The sequence below is a fragment of the Pogoniulus pusillus genome, chromosome 2 (genome assembly GCF_015220805.1).
Source record: "Pogoniulus pusillus isolate bPogPus1 chromosome 2, bPogPus1.pri, whole genome shotgun sequence".
Classification (NCBI taxonomy): Eukaryota; Metazoa; Chordata; class Aves; order Piciformes; family Lybiidae; genus Pogoniulus; species Pogoniulus pusillus.
Window position 1 is genome coordinate 17885651 of NC_087265.1, and position 20737 is coordinate 17906387.

The following is a 20737-nucleotide window of genomic DNA, read 5'->3' on the forward strand; positions in this document are numbered from 1 at the left end:
CAGGTGCTAAGCAGTCGGGTACTCAATTCATCAATCAATCAGTCGGTCAGTCGTGAAATCCGCTTTTGTCAGGCTTGATGCCTCCGTGATGCCTCGTCAGCTAGGAGTGGGTTGCAGCCCTTGGGTGCAGGTCTGCTCTGGTCCACAACTCCAGGGGCCTCTTTCCTTTTGGGGCTGGAACAGTGACGAAAGCTCTCTGGGACCCCCGGGGCCGCTCCCAGGTGGGCTAGCCAGGGAAGCTCTGAACCAGCCGAGACGGGAGAGAGATATCAAATATCAGCTCCATCTGAGGCTCCATCTCCTCTTCCCGGGGCGAGGCTGAGCTTCGAGAGAGAGAGGCTGGGCTCCTCGGGCTATGTCGGCACTGTATATTCCAGGATACACACACACATATATATATAATATAGGAGTACAAAGCATATGTATTTGTAAGCAGACAAACAACAGAGCCAGGAACTCTTTAAAATGTTCCAGCCACAGCAGTGCCAAAAGGAGACGGGAGAAAAAAAAAAAAAAGATATATTCCCCCCCCTCCAGGCATCTGATTTTCTCCGTGACTCTGATGCTTATCAACAGCGCGTGAAGATTGCAATAAGGATCCTCCCTGGAAGGCGAGGAGGAGTGACTTCCAGGGGGCTGGGAGGAGGTGGAGTGCAGCGCGGCTCTCGCCTATAAGGAGGTGCCCAGCGTAGGGCTGCTGCTTCCTAGCCGCAGCTCGCAAGGTGAATTTCTGTGGCAGCAGCTGGGGAGCTGTCTCGGTTCAGGCACTGCCGCCGGCGTTTGGAGCGGCTGCTTGGCTGGCTCCAGGTCCCCCTTCACCCGGAGTGCATGGATGCTGGATGGCGTAAATGAGCGGATGAGGAAGGAGCGCACTGAGGCTGAGAGGCGCTTCGAGACCGGGACCGGCGGAAACAGGCAGGCGGCTGGCTTCCCCCTCCAGGGCTGGACATGGATTCCCAAACCTTGGGAGGCTTCACTCTGCTGCTTTTCAGCTTTTGGCACGTGGGATTAACTGCAATAAACTGTGAGTAGCGAGAGTGCAAGGAGTTACCTGGGATTGGGGCGAAGGGAATGAAAGAGACAGGAAAAAACTCCCTGAAAAGGGAGGTTATTGCAACACGACCTCTAAGAAAGTTAGCCCGGCCTCAGTTTGCTAATGGAGCTCAGAAATGCAAAGTTGCGGCCATATGGAGGGACCGCTAGCCACCGTCCTGCCGGTGTGGACATGAAAGTGAATGGGAACCGCTAGCGCCTGCACCAGCCGCTCGCTGGTTCTCCCTAACGGTTTTCTGTCCTGTTGGCCGCATTTTCCTGGGGCAAATATCGCTGCTGCTCACCCCGTTTCAGCTGCGGGCCGCCGTCTGGGACGGGGCTGGGGTCGTGCGCCTCTGGTTGTTGGGTTCGAAGAGGTCGGTTCTTCTCACATGAGTCGTGGGTATTGGAATTTTGTGGGCGCAGCCTCGGTCCAGCCTGGCGGAGCAGCGCGGGTAGCACCGGGGACGGCAGCCCGGCAGGTGCCGTCGGTTCCCACGGATGTGACAAGGTCCCGGGTCGTGTTCCCCGCCTCTGCTACTCCCCCCCCCCCCCCGCTCCCTCCCTCCCCGAACATTCCGAGTGTGCAAGCAATGCTCGCTTCCTCTTCCTCGGGAGATCCCCTCCTGAGTTTCCTCCTTAATGCTGCTAATCCTACGGGCGGTGCCAGCGGGGTCTGCCCCAGCAGGAGTAACCTTCCTTCGCCGCTGAGCTTTGTAGTGCCGCGGCGGGTGACGCGCTATGGAGAAGGCGGTGCAGCCGGGGGCCTTAGGCGCTGGTGGTCCTTGGAGCCTAGAGGAGGACATGCTCTGTGACTTGCCCCACAAGGGGAAGTGCGAGTAGGAGAGGAAGCGGACGGTGCCGCAAGAGGCCAGTCTCCACGGTGCGCGGCCTCCGCCGCCGCCGCGGCCCGTCGGGCGGAGCTGGGCGGCCTCCGGACCGCAGCAGACGCTAGAGGGCGCTGTTACCCCGCCGGCGGCGCGGGGCGGCTGCCCCGTCCTGCCTGCGCTGGACCGGCCCGACCTGAGGCCTTCGGGGCTGAGCGGCGCTGCTTGCGTGGCCTTCTCCGACCTCCCGCTGCCAGAATGCTTCCAGATGAGTTCCCACGCGGAAGGCGGACAACTTCTTTATTTTATTTTTTTCCTCTTTTAATTTTCAGTCAATTAAATTACGGTTAATATGTTTTAATAATGTTCACTAATACTAAATGGCAGGCGATTTAAGGCTGAGGCTTGCCATTACTGATGCAGTCATAAAGTTAATTCCTAACACTTAAAAAGAAACTCTGCATTAATGAGTTTTACTATTTCACGGGTGACAGTTTAATTTCCCAGTGCCAATAAACATTTCCACTGAATACACACTGCTTGCTAAATATTTAGGAGTCGATCTTTTTAAAGCATAATGATCAATGGTTTTATTATACTGTACAGATTTTACTTATTCATTGAGCAATGAATTAGCATGGAATCAGCTGTAAGTGCCTTCCCGGGAGCTGAGTGAAGGAGCCTATGAATCGGTAATAGCTGCCATTTCCCTAGAAACCTTGTTAGATTTGTGTGTGAAGATACCTGTGTGTGTCGATAGACCTCAATAATTACATCCAGTATGCAAATTCATCATCGTCTTAAATAAATCATCTCTGCTTCTTGGTGCTCAGGGAAGCTGTGTTCCCTCACTCGGTTTTAGGCTGAGAGGGCTTATATATGGGCAAAACTATTGAATATTATGTGCCATAAGTAGTATCCTGAAGTATATTTAAATAGATGCATAAAAGTACCATTGGTTTTAAGGATTACTGAACTCCCAGGTACCCAGTAAACTTTCCAAAAGAAATTGCTAGTTTCTGCAAATGGAAAGCTTCAGTGCAGAAGCTTCAATGCAGCCCACTGTTGGGAGGTGAGGTCTTTCAGTATAAAAGCCAAAGTGTAAATGGAGAAGCTTGCTTTGGTTTGAACAGTTTGGCTGAAGTAATCCAATTCAGATGCCTACAGCAGCATATCTGTAAAGGCTTTAACAGTACTCTTGTTTTTGACAGACTCTGAAAACAAGAACAGAACTGGGAACAGTATTTACAGTGGAAAGAGACTGCATCTCTGAGGAAGAATGTAGTTTAGTTAGTTTCTCCTTAATATCTGATGGCATTAATCTAATTTATCCTTTTTCTTCTTTCTTCTATATTAGGCCACTCTTAAAAATGACTCTTCTCTCATTTATTTTCTGTAAAGTTAAAATTCTAAAGTCAAAATCTTCCCCACCACTGAGATATTTGATTCCAGTTTCCTCTTTTGTAACAGCTTTTAATTAATTTAAGAATTGTGGAAGAAATTGCTTTGAAACACATCTACAGGATAGGGGTCAGTAAACATAATTAGAAAGATCAAAATTACCAAATCTAATAAAACATACAAAATTCCTTCCACTTAGCCTTCTGCAATACTTTATTACATTAGGTAAATTGAGTGGCAATAGGATTTCACCTTAGGATACTATTTTCTAGAAAATTAATAAATAGCCATGTACATGCTGTTGGAAATGTGTTGCATGCAATATCTGGGGGAACTGAGACTTCTCCATTTATCAGGTAGACAAGGACACGCAAAGCCTTGCCTGCTATATAACAAATTAGTTGCCCTTTAGCAGCATATTCTGTGATCTGGAAACTTTAGTAGCCTTGGTAAGTCTGAATTTCCAGTTGTTGAGTACATTTATAGATTTTTTCCTCCTTTCTATTTTTCCTTTTTAAAGATGGAGGGAGGGAAATAGTGAAAATGCAAAAACAGAAATTGACTCGTTTTCTCTAACCACTTTGACACAGCAGTAAAGGGCTAGCCTACTGCTGCAGAAGACAATTGCAGGAGCGTTCTTGGTTAGTGATCCTCCATTTGATTTGGTGTCATGTGTCTTAAGAAATTTTTCCTATTGCTATTTTAAACATTATGGCACTCCTCTCTTCATCTTTCTTCACCGTCTTTCCTCATATGTCCAGAAAGCTGTAGCGTATTGAAACATCTTATGGAGAAGCAGCACTTTCTAACTTCTGTTGGAAAGTTATTCTCAGAAATGATTACATGTTTTTGTTTCTGAACACAAGCCTCCTTTTCTTCGCACAGAATCACTAACATTTATTATCTCAGCTCACTTGCACTTCTTACTGGATTATGACACTTTCAAACCTGTTACTTAAACCCAGTCAGGACTGTCAGTGGAAGCTGCAGAAATTCTGCATTTGGTAGAAACAGATCTCCTGTTTAACTTCTGGAAATACATGGTCAATGTATGCACAAGAAGATTTTATTTCAGGCAACAAAAATATTCAGTGTGATTTTAATCTTCCTCTGCAGTGATACAAAATGATGGAAACTGCACAGAAGTCAGAGAAGTGTAAGTGAAAACTTAACAGGAGAAAATGCGACTCTGGATACTTGAGGCCATCAGGATCAGCAGGTGTATTTGGAACTTGTAACAGCACAAATGAGACCTGTAAGGTCAGTAGTGGTAAAGGCAAGAGGTCTCTTAAACAGTGACCTTTCTATCTATGTGGTCAGAAATGCGAAGTTTTGACGAGAACTGCTGAAATAGGTAGAATATTGATCATCTTATCTGTTTGTAGCTCATTTGCTTGCAAGCAGAATAGAAGGGTCCAGACACATCCCTGACATTTCCTCTGGTTCAAGCACTTAAATATTCTGTACAAACGATTAGTATTCAGACTTGATTTTCTCTTTTTTGTCCCATACAGAGAGAAAAACATTTAAATATTAGCTTTGTCATGCCTTCAGATGCAACAATGAAGAAATAGTCCAGAGTAATGAGATTTCCTGAGAAGGGCTGTGAATGACCCACTGCTGATCTGTGTCTCTCTTATGTATCTGTCGTTATCTAGCTTTCAGTCAGTTTGACTCAACTAGCATTCCTTGGCTTTGAGTTAGTCTTAAAGATGGCCTTTTCAAGGACTACAATGATCTTTGGGTTCTACATCCACTAGACAGATGGCATTGCCAGCCTACAGGAATCTATCCAGGGTTATTGTAATCTTGGTATCAAATTCATTATTAATTCATTTTTCTGTTTTTGCACTTAATGTAGTACAAATGTAGCAGGATTTTTCATGTGAATTAACAGCAAGAACAAATTGTTTTAAATTGTGTATGGTAGACTTGTACAAAGTATAGACTTCAAGTAGAAAATATGGTGATTTTAGGTATAAAACCACTTGTGAAACTCTCACAGTACATTGTGTGCAGAGTTCTGCCAGCACCCCAGTGAGTTTAGGACTGGTGAATGTTTTTTAAATCCCTGTAACTTTTTTTACTAGTTGGAAACTGAGGCAGTGTGCTGCAAGCTTGCCTGGACATAGGTCCTCAGACCCACTTTACATTTAAGTCTGGAGTCAACTGAGTTGACCCCACTTGGTGCGATCATGTCTTGTGTCTTGTTAGATCATATTCATATTTACCCTGACATATTTAGTTGTTTCTAAATCCACAAATTACATCCCTCTTCCTCCTCTTTCTCTGCTGCTATTTGAAGCAAGTGGAGTTTGGATATCGGAATACTGAAGTGAGTGAGAATCCAAAGGCAATGGGAGTGTGGGATGACATTTATTTATTTATTTATAGACCCCAGATGCATTTTCTAAAGGTATGACTCGTTTGGTAAATTCCAGTTACTGTCTTAGATATACACTGCAGCCCCCCTGCTCTGAAACAGATGAGAATTGGGGAAACACATAACTGCAGGTATATCTGCCAGCATAGCACATGAAGGTCTCTGTATGCATTTGTTTTCCTTTACCTACCAATTTCCAGTGTCGTACCAGATGTTCAAGGGAGTGAGATGTCTGTGTAGGGCACTAGGTAACTTGCTGTGTTGTTTGTTTATTTATGACTGCTAGCTTTTGCCACCTCTAGAACTGGGGGAAAGATACTCTGGTCCCGTAGCATTAATTTTCAGGCTGCTAGTTATCATCAGTCTTATAGATGAAAGGGCAACATTTACTTCATGTCTCTACAATGTGGTTCTCACTAGACACATCTCTTCTGGGTCTATGCAGAGAGGAAGGGTGCAAAGATAAAATAACTGTTAAACTGCTTGGATATTTTATTTCTGCTATCAATAAGGCGTCATTAAGGGATGTGAAATGTTGTTTTTTTTTTCATCTACTAAACTCCCTCTACTTAAACCAAGAAAGAGAAGACAGTAGTATAGTCCTGATGTAACACAGGCTTGAAATTGCAGGCAGTTCTTGGGGATGAAGCATCAGTAAATCTGTTAGCATGTCTATGTCCAGTTAGCAGAAAACAAAGAAATATTTGTACACAGTGCTGGACTTATGTAATTGATAATTAATTTTCCTTGTATTAATTTTGTCTCTGAATTTTTTTAATTGCCTGATGCAGATTCTTGTGGGCTGATAATACCATCTGTTCGCTGGATCAGTGCAACTGGTAATATTTTAAATGAAGAAAACAATGCAATGTAGAATCTAGAGGAAAAAAAGAGATGCCAAAACATTTATTTATTTTTAATGATCTGCTCTCGTAAGTGGAAAAAAAAAACCCACAGTCATTCATAATGTATTGATCTGACTGTCCTTCTAAACAGATATGCAGAAACTATTTCAGATTATAGCTAACATTTTCTCAAAAAATGAAGTAACTTAGCAAAAGAGAAAGCATGTATCCTTTTTTAAATGTCATGAAAGATCTTACTTGATCTGTATTCCAGGAGAGAAGGCCCTGTTTTTCTGGCTGTGTTTTGCCTTTTTGTGATGCTAGCTCTTTCTCTACATTCTAACAAACATATGCTGGAACTCAAACAACTTGGTCCTTTTCCTACAGAATTTGGTGCTCGGAGATTATCAATACAAGCTTTGAATAAAGCAGGGAAAGTTGGTGTGAACCTATTTACATTAGTAAATGAATATTAGAGTACTGGTTGGTTCAAGTACTATTGTTATTTTGTAACCTGTGAATTAACAGCTTGTAGACTTGATTTTTTTGAATGTGCAACTGAAAATATTTTAACTGAAAATAGATGCTGAACTCAGGTTTAGAGACAAAGTAGTCTTCTAGGTAATGGTAACTTTTATTCTGTCTTGTATTTCTCCACCATAATAAAGACCTCACCAATGTTCAACCTTTCAGCCTCTAGTGCAATGCCAGAGATTGCACAGGCATTGAATAACCTAAAATAAGAGAACTGTGCTACAGACAAAGCAACAGAATGCAAAGAGTTTGTGGATGTGTGTGATGCTTTCTTCCATGGCAAAAGTTGTCGGTGTAAATAATTGTGGAAGTGTGATGCTGTTTTCAGACACTGTATATGTATTTGGAGGCTTTCCTGATTGAAAAGAAGTGTTATAAATATCAAGTAATTACTCAAATGGCAAAAGCAGCACTATTTCCTTAGACTCCTGTATCATCAGCATAGCAGTGTAACTTTTTTCATCATTCTATGCACATGGCAAATAACAGAGTGGAGTTGGGCATGGAATAAAACCGATCTATTGTTGTTGGAGAGGGGAAGTTAATTGGTGCGAGATGATATTTTCCAAAATTAATATTATTTATTAATTTTACTATTCAGAACTCTCGCCACCCCCAACCACTATTTTGCATAATATTTCGGTTCTTACATGGTTAGGGAAACAGTCTATGGATAATAGCAAGGTCTATTAATAACCAGCAAAATATATAAACATTAATTGAACTGGAAGAGACTATTCCCATGGTCAGATTCCGCTTGTGGTCAAATATGCCATTTTCCCAGTAGATGGGTCCAAGATCTTTCTGCTTATGGCAGAAGGCAGTAGAGAATTACAAAGAGGCATTGAGCATTTACTCACAGATTATTATTGTTACTCTTGTGGGAATTAACCACAGTCCAGACAGTGCCCAGATGCTTTCAGGGGACTCTGTCTTGTTGGACGTCAAGGCTTGAATCTTCCTGGCTTCTGGGGAAAGGATGCAGGCAATCTCTGACCTTGTCCTCCTGGCTTCTGCATGATCTGTATATATGTTCAGGAATTCTAGGCAGGACCTTCAGGTGCAGAGGGCAGGATGTGGTGCAGTCTCAGCACGATGTCACGCTGGCCACACGAGCCAACCGTGTACAGACATCCAAGGTCTGCTCCTGGTAACTTGCGTCAGTGGAGTTTACCAGGCAAGCAATAAGGCAGTGGGCAATAGCACAGCTGGGCACAGAGAGAGAGCAGGGAAGCAAAAGCAGGTTGTTTACCTACATATCTCCTTTTATCAATGTGGGCCGAGATTAATTGCTCTTTGGGCACAGAATAGCCTATCAGGATGGCAGTTAGCCAAACCAGACCATATTAGACAAAGCTACAGGCTCGCTTTTCCCTAATTTGGGAAAAGCAAAGGCCCTGCACTAGGCAGGCACAAGCCAAGTGTGTGTGCCTTACACCACAGGACCCTGGGCAGGCCAGACTCAGTGGCTCCAGGTCCTTTTGTGTCTGTTTCCTGTGCTTGCCTCTCTGGTGGAGCAGAAAATCATACCTAGCCAAGGCAGGACATGTATTTTGGACCTATCAGGCCTACCGCAACAGTGGTGGAGTGTTGCAGATGAGAGGAAGTTCCTAGTGAACTAGAGTGCAAATGGTAACTGGAATTTTTGAGTCTAATTGAAACTATCTTTGAATAATATCAGCTCCAGCTCAATGCTTTGTTCTGTCAAAGAATCACAGAATGATAGGGTTGGAAATGACCTGTGGAGATCATCTAGTCCAAGCCTCCTATCAAAACAGGCTCACTTAAAGCAGGTTGTATAAGATGGTTTGTGAATGACTCCAGAGATGGAGACTACACCCCTCTCTAGGCAGCCTGTTCCAGGGCTCTGCTACCCTCAAAATAAAGAAGTTGCTCCTCATGTTTAGATGGAGCTTCCTATGTTCAAGTTTGTGACTGCTACCTCTTGTCTATTACTGGACACCACTGGTGTCATGAGTGGTGATTACTTACAGAACTAAATTTGAAATGATTCAAGGTCTGGAGGCTCTTTCACATCCAGATTGTGTTGCTGTACTTGTATTGAGCCAGAGGAAATCCAGATTCCTTACCATAGCAGCTGAATTATTGATGAGTTGGATGTAGGTGCTGGAGATTTGCTGGGACGAGTTTCTCTAACTCCCTCCTTTCATAGTGAACATCACACCTTACAGCAGTGATTAGCATATACATGCCAGTACTGCTTCTGTGGTAGACATCACAACTCCAAATTTAAGGTTAAGGGATGCTCTCAATGAGCATCAGTGTTATACAGATTCCTAAGAGCAATAGCAAGGAAAAAGCTAGCTTTGTAATTGCTTGTTCAAGGCTTCAGCAGTTGTTAATGTACGCTTTTCCAAACTTAACTGCTTGGGATCTAGGTGATCTTTATGGAATGAAAGACCGTAAAACCCAGGGAGAGTAGGACCACACTGTATTCTTTTCAGCTTAGTACCCAGAAATCCTTAGAAGATATTTAGCAACAACAGCAGTTGAAACTGCAAAGAATACCTGTGGTATCATTCTGAGGAACTCTTTCCTTTTGACACTGATAATCAGAGTTTAGCACAGTGCTCCAACCCATGAAAGAAACAAGATGGTATTCAATACTAACCATTGTGGCACAGTAGCAATTGGACTGGAAAAGAAATAAATGTTTTTCATTCTCTGTTTTATTGTGTGTATTGAGAAGGATTGAGTGTTCACTCTTAGGAATTCTGGAGCATAAATTTTTCATCTAAAACTATTCAGTGCACTGAGTTGCCAATATAGCAGTAAATAATAATAATAATAATAATTTTCAAATGGGTAGAATCCTGTCTTTGTTCCCAGCTGGGCAGTAAGGAGTTGATAAATGCTGCATTGCCTGGATAAGAATTGTCAAGTTCCATTTATTTCTGCTCTAAATGGTGAAGTATTGTTTCTTGATGACAATGGTTCTTCACTGATGACAGCTCCTCAGCAGTTCAGGAACATAGACAAATACCTTGTGATCTATGTTACTAGTGCCATAGTTGTAGTCATTCCTGTATTAGTTCAGTGATGTCTCTATATGCTTTGGCCTAAATTGCTGCCATTTCTGATGTAGATACTATGAACTGTTGCCCTCTGTTCTCCTTCTAGGTCCTAAAAACAACCTTCTGAGCATTAATGAGGCCGTTTCCATCCTTCCCTCCATGTAAATTTTTCACTGGAGCAAGAGGAGAAATGGCTTTTTTTTTTTTTACTGTAGAATATATGTATGTTTATAAAACAAGGAGAAGAATATGGAGTATATTCTTTGTAAGGAAAGAGAACAGATCTCAAAGAATCTTCTCCAAATTTCCTATTACTAGTGACAGCTTTCTAATGTACACAATGAGGAGGTCTCATTTAATGGTCCAAGTGAGTCATTGGCAAATTGTAACTCATTCATTTGTAGTAATCAGGATTGATTTATGACTAGAACAAAAGGGACTAAATATGCTATGAAAATGCATGTTGCAGATTTTTTCCCCCTGATGAATAATTCATCCTATTCTAGTATCCATGAAAACAAAAGCAGTGCACATAAGAACCCATTTAAAAAGTTAATCCCACAAATGGCTGAACACAGAGAAAATCAGCTTTTGTTTTAAAAGGTAGATTTACTCAAATCTTCTCTAATTTGATTTGCCTGTGGGGTGTAATTTAAGTCAAACAAGTTAGCAGCATTACTTCCTATATGAAGGTCTAATTTTTTAATAGATTATAAAAAATGCCTGCCCCACAGGGTAATGAGCTAAGGAGCGTTCATTCTCCATACTGCAGAGGGTAAGCTAAACCCAACAGAAATAGCAAGCAAAATGGAGAGGGAGCATCTGTTCACAGGATATCATCTTCTAAAGCTGGCCCTGAAAGCACTTATAATGCAGCTGCTATATAAATAATATTTGGGAAACTACCTTCATGAGTAGTGACAGTGGCTTTTTAGAAGCTGTAAGGGTTCATGGTCTTCCCATGGTCTCTACATTTCTGTGAAGATGTTTGCAGTGAACCTCCTCTATCCAGAGCACAATGTCTGGAACATGAAAGGTGTTGCATACTCATGGGTGTCTGCCCATGTGCTCCTGGACATGAACATTCATGTAAGCAGGAGCATAAGCTTCTGCAGAGACTGGTGCCTCAGGAGTGCTAAAATGTTTTGTCTATAGCTACCAAGGATGCCTCTGAAAAAAATACAGTATGAACTAGGTGGGCATTTTATCCATAGGCTGTCCTAATTTTGGTGCATCTGCTTATGTGGACACTAAACAGGGTAGCAGAGAAAAGGAAGAAGATAAACCTTACACAGAGAACAGTGCTATTTGGCTTCTTCCTACCTTCCAAAAAAAATTCATAGATGCTGGTATATGTTGTTTTATTGTTTTTTAGATTTGTATCAAAATATTTTGCATTTTAATTTTAGAAGAAGAACCTCTTTCAGCAACCCCAAGCAGGATTAAACAGCTATGGCATTTTTCACAGAGACTGTTTGTTTTGAAAAGAAAATGAAAATGTGATGAATTTCAATCAGATGTAGCTTGCAGCATTCAAATATTTATACATTATCAAATTCCCTTTACCCAGCTCTGGTTCTTAGGTGCAGAGCTCATCCTATATGTAATAATAATTCTCATTATTCTTAGGCAGTTATTCACAGAATTGTTGTGCAGGCTCAGGTCATCGAGGACCTGGTTTAAACTTCCTGAAAATGAAGGGCATGACTTGAACTTGAATTTTGGTTATGTTTATCTTAGAAGTCAGTTCATCCAGTGTGTAAATCCTTGTCATTATTCTCTTGTGAAGTATATTTTCCTTAAAACCTGTCTGGCAGTGTATGCGATACAGGATGTTATTTGTGTCTGTCAGTACAAAGAACTGTTCATTTTCCTTACGGTCACTGCTTTTGAGTATACCACGTGAGAGTGCATTGGCCTGCTCTTCTGTTATATTCTATGCCAACCTTATGTCCAATTTATTGACAGCACACAATATTAAAATTACACACACTTGTGCATTTTTTTCACATTTTTTACAAACAGTTTTTCTGGTTTTTGGGTCCTCCTTGTTCTTTTGAGGTGAGTACGAGCCTCTATAGCACACAGAATTACATTACAATAATAATTTTTTACAGGCATTACAGCAAACATTTTAAATGTTCTGAAAAGCTGATAGACCAAATATGCAGTCTCTATGAAAAAGTTATAAAGCCTTTTCTTCTAGAAATTTACATCTGGTAGCTGGTACTGTTCCCTGGGGCCTCCTCCAGAGAGGCTGCACATGAGTTGAAGTAATCCATTTCCTGCATTGTTATGAGTTTGGATTATAAACTCATTCACCCATCCACATTCATCAGTGAGTCTTTGCAAAAGCCTAATTTTTTTCAGGCATGCAACAGAGATGTGTTTTTCATCTGCATATTTTGCTTAGGAGCTGTGGTTGGCTTTGGGCAAGTTCAGCCAGTGTTGTAGAAGTGGCTTACTTTCTTGAGATCTCAGTAGAAGAGATCTCAGCAAATCATAAGTAATTTTCCACTTGAGCTTATGAAAAGAGGTATCAGCCACCATGACTCATCACATTTCATAGCAAATACATTCATTTCCACTTGCTCTGACAGGCTTCATCCAAACATCATGAATTCTGTCATTGGCTCTGGACATCAATGACTTGTGTGAATTAAGGAAGTCCTGATTTGACAGTCTTTCTCTGATTAGAAGTAGACAATTAGTCAGAGCTAAAATGGAACAGATTTTTCGCCTATCCTCTTCAACCTTCCCCACACACACACCTTAGTAGCATCTGATTTATAATGCTTTTTTTTTTGCAACTTCATCTAATTAGCACAGGCGCTGGGGTCACTGTTCTAGCACCTGACAGCCTTTACAAGGGAACACCACAATTACAAGTGCAATTATCTGTTTTTCCACTGCACTGAAAAATGTAGCATATGAAAATTAACATAAAGCCCGTAAGTGTTAGAATGCAAGAGTGCATACTAGGGAAGAGTTGCATTCTTCAAATTTGAAATGTCTCAGTTTGATGCTTGACTTTTTCAAAGTTTTCCTGGGCAACATTAGGTGGACGTGTTTAATTGCTTTAGAGAAAGAGGCCCTTATGCTAGGCAGTAATAATGCTATTGGCATATTTCTTCTAAAAGTATTGACTGCATCAATGCATGATGGAGTCTAAAACATTGTGATTGTACTGAGTTTCCTTGGTGGCTTCCATAGAGGTCTGCATGTGGAAATTTTCAAGATCTTTGTGTAAATCTACAATTATGCAATCTCCAATGTGAGACCTATAGGCTAATAGCCAGGAAAACAAAACAAATTGTTGTGTGCACTCTGCCCTTCCAGTCTCTTCTGCATGGCATATGGGTAGAGCTTGTAAGTGTGCATCAAATTGCCTGTACTAAGGCTAAACTAAAATTGTGTGATGCAAGTGATATGTTCATGTTAAGTTAAAAAATATCTAGTTAAATATAACCATAAAGTACTGTCTTGAGGTAGCCAAAAGAACTGTATGAGAGAAGGATTATTCCCTTTTATTCCTTTCATTAAAGGAAGCTACAGTCTTAACTTAGAGGAAATTTAGGGCAAATCCATAAAGTCATGTTCAAGGTAAGCTTTGTAAATTCCAAGACAGGCACTTAATTCGGTGTTCAGGCAAGGAGAATAACAGTTCATAGGTGGAAATGCCTGTTCTGTTCTTCCACAGAGAAGGTTAATTGATTTGGACTCTTTGAGGATGGGAAAGGGGTTTCTGTATTAATTTGAAGCACCAGGTCTTCATCCTAGTAGGAATATCTCATTGTGCCACTGATAACAGTCAAGTCTCTTCTCTGGAGATTACTTACAAATGCAAATAAGTCTTCTGCTTTTTCAGCATATTTGTAAGTATGTCACTGTCTGGTGGCAGTCTGGTGACTTTGAGGAAATAACTAGTTTGAGAACAGCCAGACTGTTCTAGTCTAGAACTGGTAAACCAATCTTTCACCTCTCAAGAAATGAAAAGTTTTTGCAATAGCCCTTAACTAGTATTCAAGAAACTCACTAAGCTGATATTGAAGGTAGCAAAGTGTGGTTCTTAGGTACCTGCAATCTAATGTATACCTATAGATTTTCCTCAACTAGGAAGTAATGGTGATGGAAACCCCCTCTGTTCCTACTTCCCATGTCTGTAACCTACTTTTGAGTGTAGATATATAGAAGAAAGTGAGTCATTTACTACACTCCAGAGCACTGCATTAATCTAGAAATCCATTTATTTCATGAAGGGCATTTTTGTAGAAAGTCTGAGGCTAATACTAGCATGTGTAAAACCTGAATGCAACCTATGATAATCCCATTCCATGATAGTTTTGTCAAAGTGATTACAAACTGTAATATTCTTACATATACTAGCAAATAAATCTTAGGTTCATACTTAGTGTATTATGAATAACATAGCCTTACTTCAGTTGCTGAACTGACCAAGAAGATGAAACAAAGTGAAACAGTCATCAGACATGCAAATGCACAAGACAGTGCCTATGTTAAGTCTGTAATTTGATAGGTTGTTTTTTTGATTATGCTTTTGTGAAGTGAAAGAGAAGTTTAATTAAAATGAAATTCAAGGGGATCTGAGAAGAGTAAGTCATGTCTATTTATCTCTGCTACAGCCTTGGAAATTTGGTGGCTGCTGAAGACAGAGGTAGATGTGCAAACAGGAAAGAAACAGGACCACCTTCTTCATGAGTTTATATTTTCCCATCTGTGCTAACTGCTGTTTTCAGTTGTCCCCTTTATGGAGCCAGCAAGATCAGAAACAGCTGCTCTTGCATGTTTCTCTTCCTCAGACTTGTCTTTTTTTTTTTTTTTTTTCTGTTTTTTTTTTTTTTTTTTTTTTCTTCTTCTTTTTTTCTGGGCAGAGCAATTTCAGTTATACCAACTTGTCTAAAATCTGACAGGCTGCAATATCAAGCAACTTAGGTGTAGTAGTATTATTGCAGGCAGATTAAAATTTGAATCCTTTGAACACTGAAATCCTGTTACAATCAAGTGCCTGTCAAATAAGTAAGGTAGTAGAAAATAGCTTACTGAATACAAAGGACCACTAATATTTATTTTACAGACCAGTAAAGGATTTGTCTGAGGTGGATGTCTTCCAGAAGTTGCTTGTTAGTTTTCTAAGGCTGTTGGTCAGTTCTGATGATAGAACAAGTGAGAAAGCACTTCTGGTGCTATTTCTAAAAAAAACTTTAGGGAAATTATCTTAATTTTTCAGGTCATGTTATGTTTCTGTGCCTGATGCTTTGTTTATTTAACATTTAAATACCTGCCTTTGTAGTTTGAAAAGCAAATGGTTACAGAATTTCATTAAGACTATTTGGGCTAGATTTTACAGTATAAACTCTTGAGTCTAGAGAATTTTATTGGTGGCATATTGTTTAGAAGATTAATAGCACACATAAGGAATGGTGAACTGCAAAGAGTACTCAGTTTGTTCACTGAAGTCAAATGCTTCAGTAACCAATATCAGAAGCCAGAATGGTTTGACTGTGAGAAAAGTATTTATACCTCCTAACAGACTGGGAATATTGGAAAAAAAATATAGAACTGATGAAAACATATTCCCTTCTTTTAGGGCAATTTAAAATCTTTTTTTTTCCCATCCTGACATCTAAATGTTAATTCCTCCACCCTGAAATCAAATAAAGAATGCTCAGCTGTTGTGATGAGACATCAAGTCCTCAAAATATGCTTCTCTTGGATTCTGGTGACTATTCAGTTCAAAATTTCCTATTGTAAATGGGGCACTGGAAAATTTGATCTTGAATACGGATGTCCAGACCTTTCTACTGACTTCTGTTTGTGTATTAAGCTATATACGACATTAAATGAAGTTGTATGTGTTCACACCTTCAGTTCTTTGTACAGACCAGGACAGTATTTTAGATGTTGTTGCTTTCCATAACTGGAAACCCATTTCTTCAAAATTACTGAAAGCAAAAAATGAGATGATGGAATCAGAGTGTTTCATGACAAAATCTATTATTTTCCATTTCTATTATTGCCTTTGTTACACTTTTTTGGAAGGGAAGTGAGTTACTTTCTAAGATTGGGTATTTTCAGTATCTTCAATATTCTGTTTAATCAGACATCTTTTTTGTTTTTAAGTGAATCATTTGTAATTTGACTCTTGTGTGCAATCCCTTTGAGGAATTTCTCTAATTTGTGACTTTTTCACTTCTGATTTAATGATGGTTACTGTTCTCCTCATGCTCTGTAACACCAAGAAAAATAGACTGTGAGCTAGAGAGCTATGATTAAGCCCTCCATATTTCATTATAAAATCCATGCGTAGAAATTTTCTGCTCTCCCTAGTGTTGCTTTATGGTGGAAGTCTACATAAAACACAGAGGAAACTGAAGGTCTTTTAATTTAATAATAATAATAATAATAATAATAATAATGAAAAACACTAATAATACTTCTGATTTCAGGAAAATTGCCTTCCAAAGAGACAGCCCCTGTTAGGAGAAGAACAATATAAAATTCTATCTGAAACTGCAGATCAGGTTTGCTGATGTTCAGCTTAAATAAACAGTTCAGAGGAACATCAGAGTCTGCTTTATCTGCTTTATCAATATGGCCGTCTCTTCTCTATATCTATTACTTATTTGGCTCTGGAAAGCACTTTCTTCTGAGCCATGAGGTCCAAAATCTTATAGAACCTGACATTCAAAGATAGTTCTCATTTCCTTTGAGTGCTCTTTTATTTGTGCATAGGTTTAATTGTGTATATGTATATAAATATGCAGAAGTAATTATACACATGTTATGTATGCAAACATTCATATGCAAATATAACCTACAAGTAAAACAGTTTATATATATTGGTTATGTACCAGCTTTCATACGTGCATGCTCAAAAAATAGTATAAACTGCTACAGAACTAGTAGAATGTAATGTGCTTCTCTGGAGATTGGAGAGTCTTTGCATCTCTTCTAATGTCTCTTTATGAAGCGGAGCCTAAGCTTTACTGTAGGGCTTGTCACATTTAACACCATGTCTGAAAAAAAAATCAGATAGTGAATTTTGAATTGGTTATAATGTTGTAAAAGATTTTGTAGTTACATCTAAGGCATAAATATGTTGTCTACAAGCTTGTCTTATACGTGAAAACTAGGTGGTTAGCTTATGAGGCAATAAGGATTTTAATAAGGATTACTGCAGCTACTAAGCCACCTTCTGCTGGATCTTCACACACAGTATTCAGAAGTCAGGAGAGTGGCTTGGTAGTGCTTTAATCACATTTTTCCTCCCTCAAAAATGCTGACTCAGTCAAGCCACAAAAGACCTGTCAAGGGCTATTCTGACATAATGTTAAAGTTACCCAGTGTATTGAACTGGCATTTTTATTGCTCCTTTTTATTTTTAAATGGTCTAAATTAAAAAAAAAAAAAAAAAATCTTGTTTTGTAAACTGGTTTTATTATTTCACTTTATTTTCTGTTTTGGAGTGGAGTGGGAAGAGAATGGAATGACAACAAACAAGCATTCAAGATTAAAATTTTCACATGATAGGAGAACAAGGTTTTTAGTCCTTCTAAGATGTAGCTAGCTTATTTTATAAAATATGCTAGAATTTATTTATTTAAGGCAGAATAGTTGTAAGATAAAATATTTAGCATGTTGTGTCATTGTCGCAGATGAATATTCTGCCTCCTACGCTGGATTTGGTGGAGGGGAGAAATTAATTGGGGCGAGATAATTTTATATAAAAATATATATTTACTAAACTCAATATTCTGGACTCTCGCCACCCCCAACCACTGTATATTAATATTAAAGGATTCTTTACACAGTTATGAAAACATTCTAGGATAAAATATGTACAGGAACTTATTAATTAACTAGCAAAGATTCAAACTACAAACAGAGAGAGGAGTTTTCCCCCATGGCAAATACTGTTTGGGGTCTATATACTATTTGCCCAGCAGAATGGGCTGAAAACTGATTCTGCTCTATGGCAGAGGTAACAGATATTTACAGAGGTTTTGAAGCATTTACTCACAACTCTTATTAATTATTAATCACCCTCCTGAGCTACATCACAGCCTATGCCAGTGTCCAGACTTCAGAGGATCTTTGCCCATAGACCCTGAGGCTGGAATCCTCCCGGTTTGAGGGGAAAGGATGAATCTTCCCGGCTTGTGGAGAAACAGTGGTCCTGGTGAAGGATGCAATCTCTGCTTTGGTGCTGCTGGCTTCTTCTGGATGTGTTGTCCAGGGACTCTAGCAGGATCTCAGGTGCAGGAGTAGGATATTGTGCTGTCTCTGGCATGGTCTAAAGCTGGCCAGACAGGCCGATAGCATGTGCAGACAATCCAGAGTCTGCTTCCTGGTAACTCGGCGACCAGTGGCGCTTACCAGCCAATGAGAGGCAGCAAGCATGCAGGATATGCGTGGCTGCTGGGAGTCTGAGCTCCATAGGTAAAGGCAGGCAATACAGGATCTGGTCCTGATAACACTGTGGCATGCAAGTGTGCACAGCTGGCTGGAGACTATAGGCTCCTCATATATATTTATATGCAGGCTTAAATGAGCTCTGCATCTAAGGTACGCAGGCAGGCAGCTTCACGTGGGTCAGAGCATGAGGGTCTGAGCCTCTGGGCATCGGAGCTATGCAATGGAGTCTGAGTGTGGGGGTCTGAGTAGCTGAGCCATGCAGGGGTCTGAGCACTTTGTTTACCTGTGCACCCCTATTTATTGAATGTGAGCCAAGATTTAATGGGCCCTTGGTGTTGTGGAGGGCCTGTAGGCCTGAAAAGAGGCTTATTTACACCTTGCCCTGCCTAGACATGCTTTTCTGCCAGGACCCCTGGTTGTAAACAGATTGTGTAAGCCCCCACACCCCCAGCTTGTGTCTCCCTGGGGTAAGCCCATGTGATCCCTGTATTTGAGAAAGTCCAGGCAAGTTGCTTTTGCCTATTATGGTAAGGTTTGGCTGACTGCCAACCTGATTGGTCATTCTAGTGGCCAAAGGGACCATTATCTCAGCCCACATTCAATAAATAGGGGTGCACAGGTAGACAATGTGCTCAGCCACTCAGACACTGCCTTGATAGCTCAGCCACTCAGACCCCATCTCGGACGCCATTGCTCACACTCGGAGCCTCATTTGCAGCTCACCTGTCTGCATACCTTTCTTGCAGAGCTCATTTAAGCCTGCCTGCATATATATGTATGTGTGGAGCCTGTAGTCTCCAGACAGCTGTGCACATCTGCATGCTACTGTGTTATCAGTACCAGATCCTGCATTGCCTACCTTTACCTACAGAGCTCAGACTCCCAGCAGCCATGCACACTTTGCATGCTCGCTACCTATCATTGCCTGGTAAGTGTGCCACTGCTGCTGAGATAACCAGGAAGCAGACTCTGGATTGTCTGCACACACCACCTGCTAGCCGTGACAACCATGCCAGAGACAGCACGATATTCTTCTCCTATACCTGATATCTTGCCAGCTGAGAATTCCTGGACAGAAGCATCCAGAAGGAGCCAGCAGCACAAAGGCAAAGATTGCATTCTCGCCAGGAGAAAAGGTCAGAGACCATTTCCCCAGAAACTTGGAAGATTCATCTTTTCCCCTCAAGCTGGGAGGATTCCAGCCTCCAAGTCCACGGGCAGAGATCCCCTGAAGTTTGGACACTAGGCATAGGCTGTGATGTAGGCCCGGAGGGTGATTAATAATTAATAAGAGTTGTGAGTAAAAGCTTTAATACCACTGTAGTATAAGTTGTCTCTGCCATAGAGCAGAAAGAATTTTCAGCCTGCTCTGCTGGTCAAGTAGCATATAAACCCCAAACAGTATTTGCCGCGGGGAAAACTCCTCTTTGTTTATAGTTTGAATGTTTGCTAATTATTTAATAAGTTCCTGTACATATTTTATCCTAGAATGTTTTCATAACCGTGGAAACAAATATTAATATAAATATACAGTGGTTGGGGCTGGCGAGAATCCAGAATATTGAGTTTAATAAATATCTATTTTTATATAAAATTAACTCCCCCTGTCATGGAGGGGATTTGTCTATTCCTCCTCTGTTAGGGGGAGGTGAGAAATTAATTTGAGGGGGTATAATTTTTTATAAAATTATTTATTAAAATTAATATTTACAAATTTGTACCAACCCCAGCCACTATGAAATCAGGTTCGTTATGTGCAAGATTATGAAAACAGCTGGGATATATTTACAGGGATTTGATTATTAAATGGAAATATCAAATTATCAACAACTATAGACAGAAAGATTCCCTTAGGCTTAATGCCTCTTAACAACTATACTGTCTGCCCAGCAAGGGCTGAAACTGTGTCTGCTCTTAAGACAGAGGTAACTTATATTACAAAGGAATTAAAACTTGCTTAAATGTGTTGCTCTTAAGTATTAATCATTAATCACCCTCCCGGGATTGTGTCACAAGGTGTGTCCAGTATTCGGGTCTTGGTGAAGCTGGAATCTGTCCCAGCTTGCAGGTGAAATGATAAGTGTTCCCAGTATCTGGGGTAAATAGGATTTTCTGACCTTCTCTCCTGGAGTGAAGTGGTCTCTGCCTTGGTGCTGCTGCTTCTTCTGGATGCCATGTCCAGGGATGATCAGCTGGCAGGATTTCTAGGTGCAGGAGAAGGATTTGTCCGTGCAGCTTTTAGCT

General features: G+C 40.6%; 1 protein-coding gene across 2 annotated transcripts in view; it reads left to right on the forward strand.

The window, feature by feature from the left end:
* The first annotated feature begins 635 nt into the window (after positions 1–635).
* CNTNAP5 (contactin associated protein family member 5) overlaps positions 636–20737 on the forward strand; it is a 366715-nt gene continuing 346613 nt past the window's right edge. Inside the window, exon 1 of one of the 2 annotated variants that reach the window (XM_064157679.1) lies at positions 636–1024. In XM_064157679.1, coding sequence (XP_064013749.1) covers positions 949–1024 — 76 coding nt within the window. In that variant the 5' untranslated portion in view covers positions 636–948. The remainder of the gene's footprint in view (positions 1025–20737) is intronic. The other variant, XM_064157672.1, reaches the window with a different exon arrangement.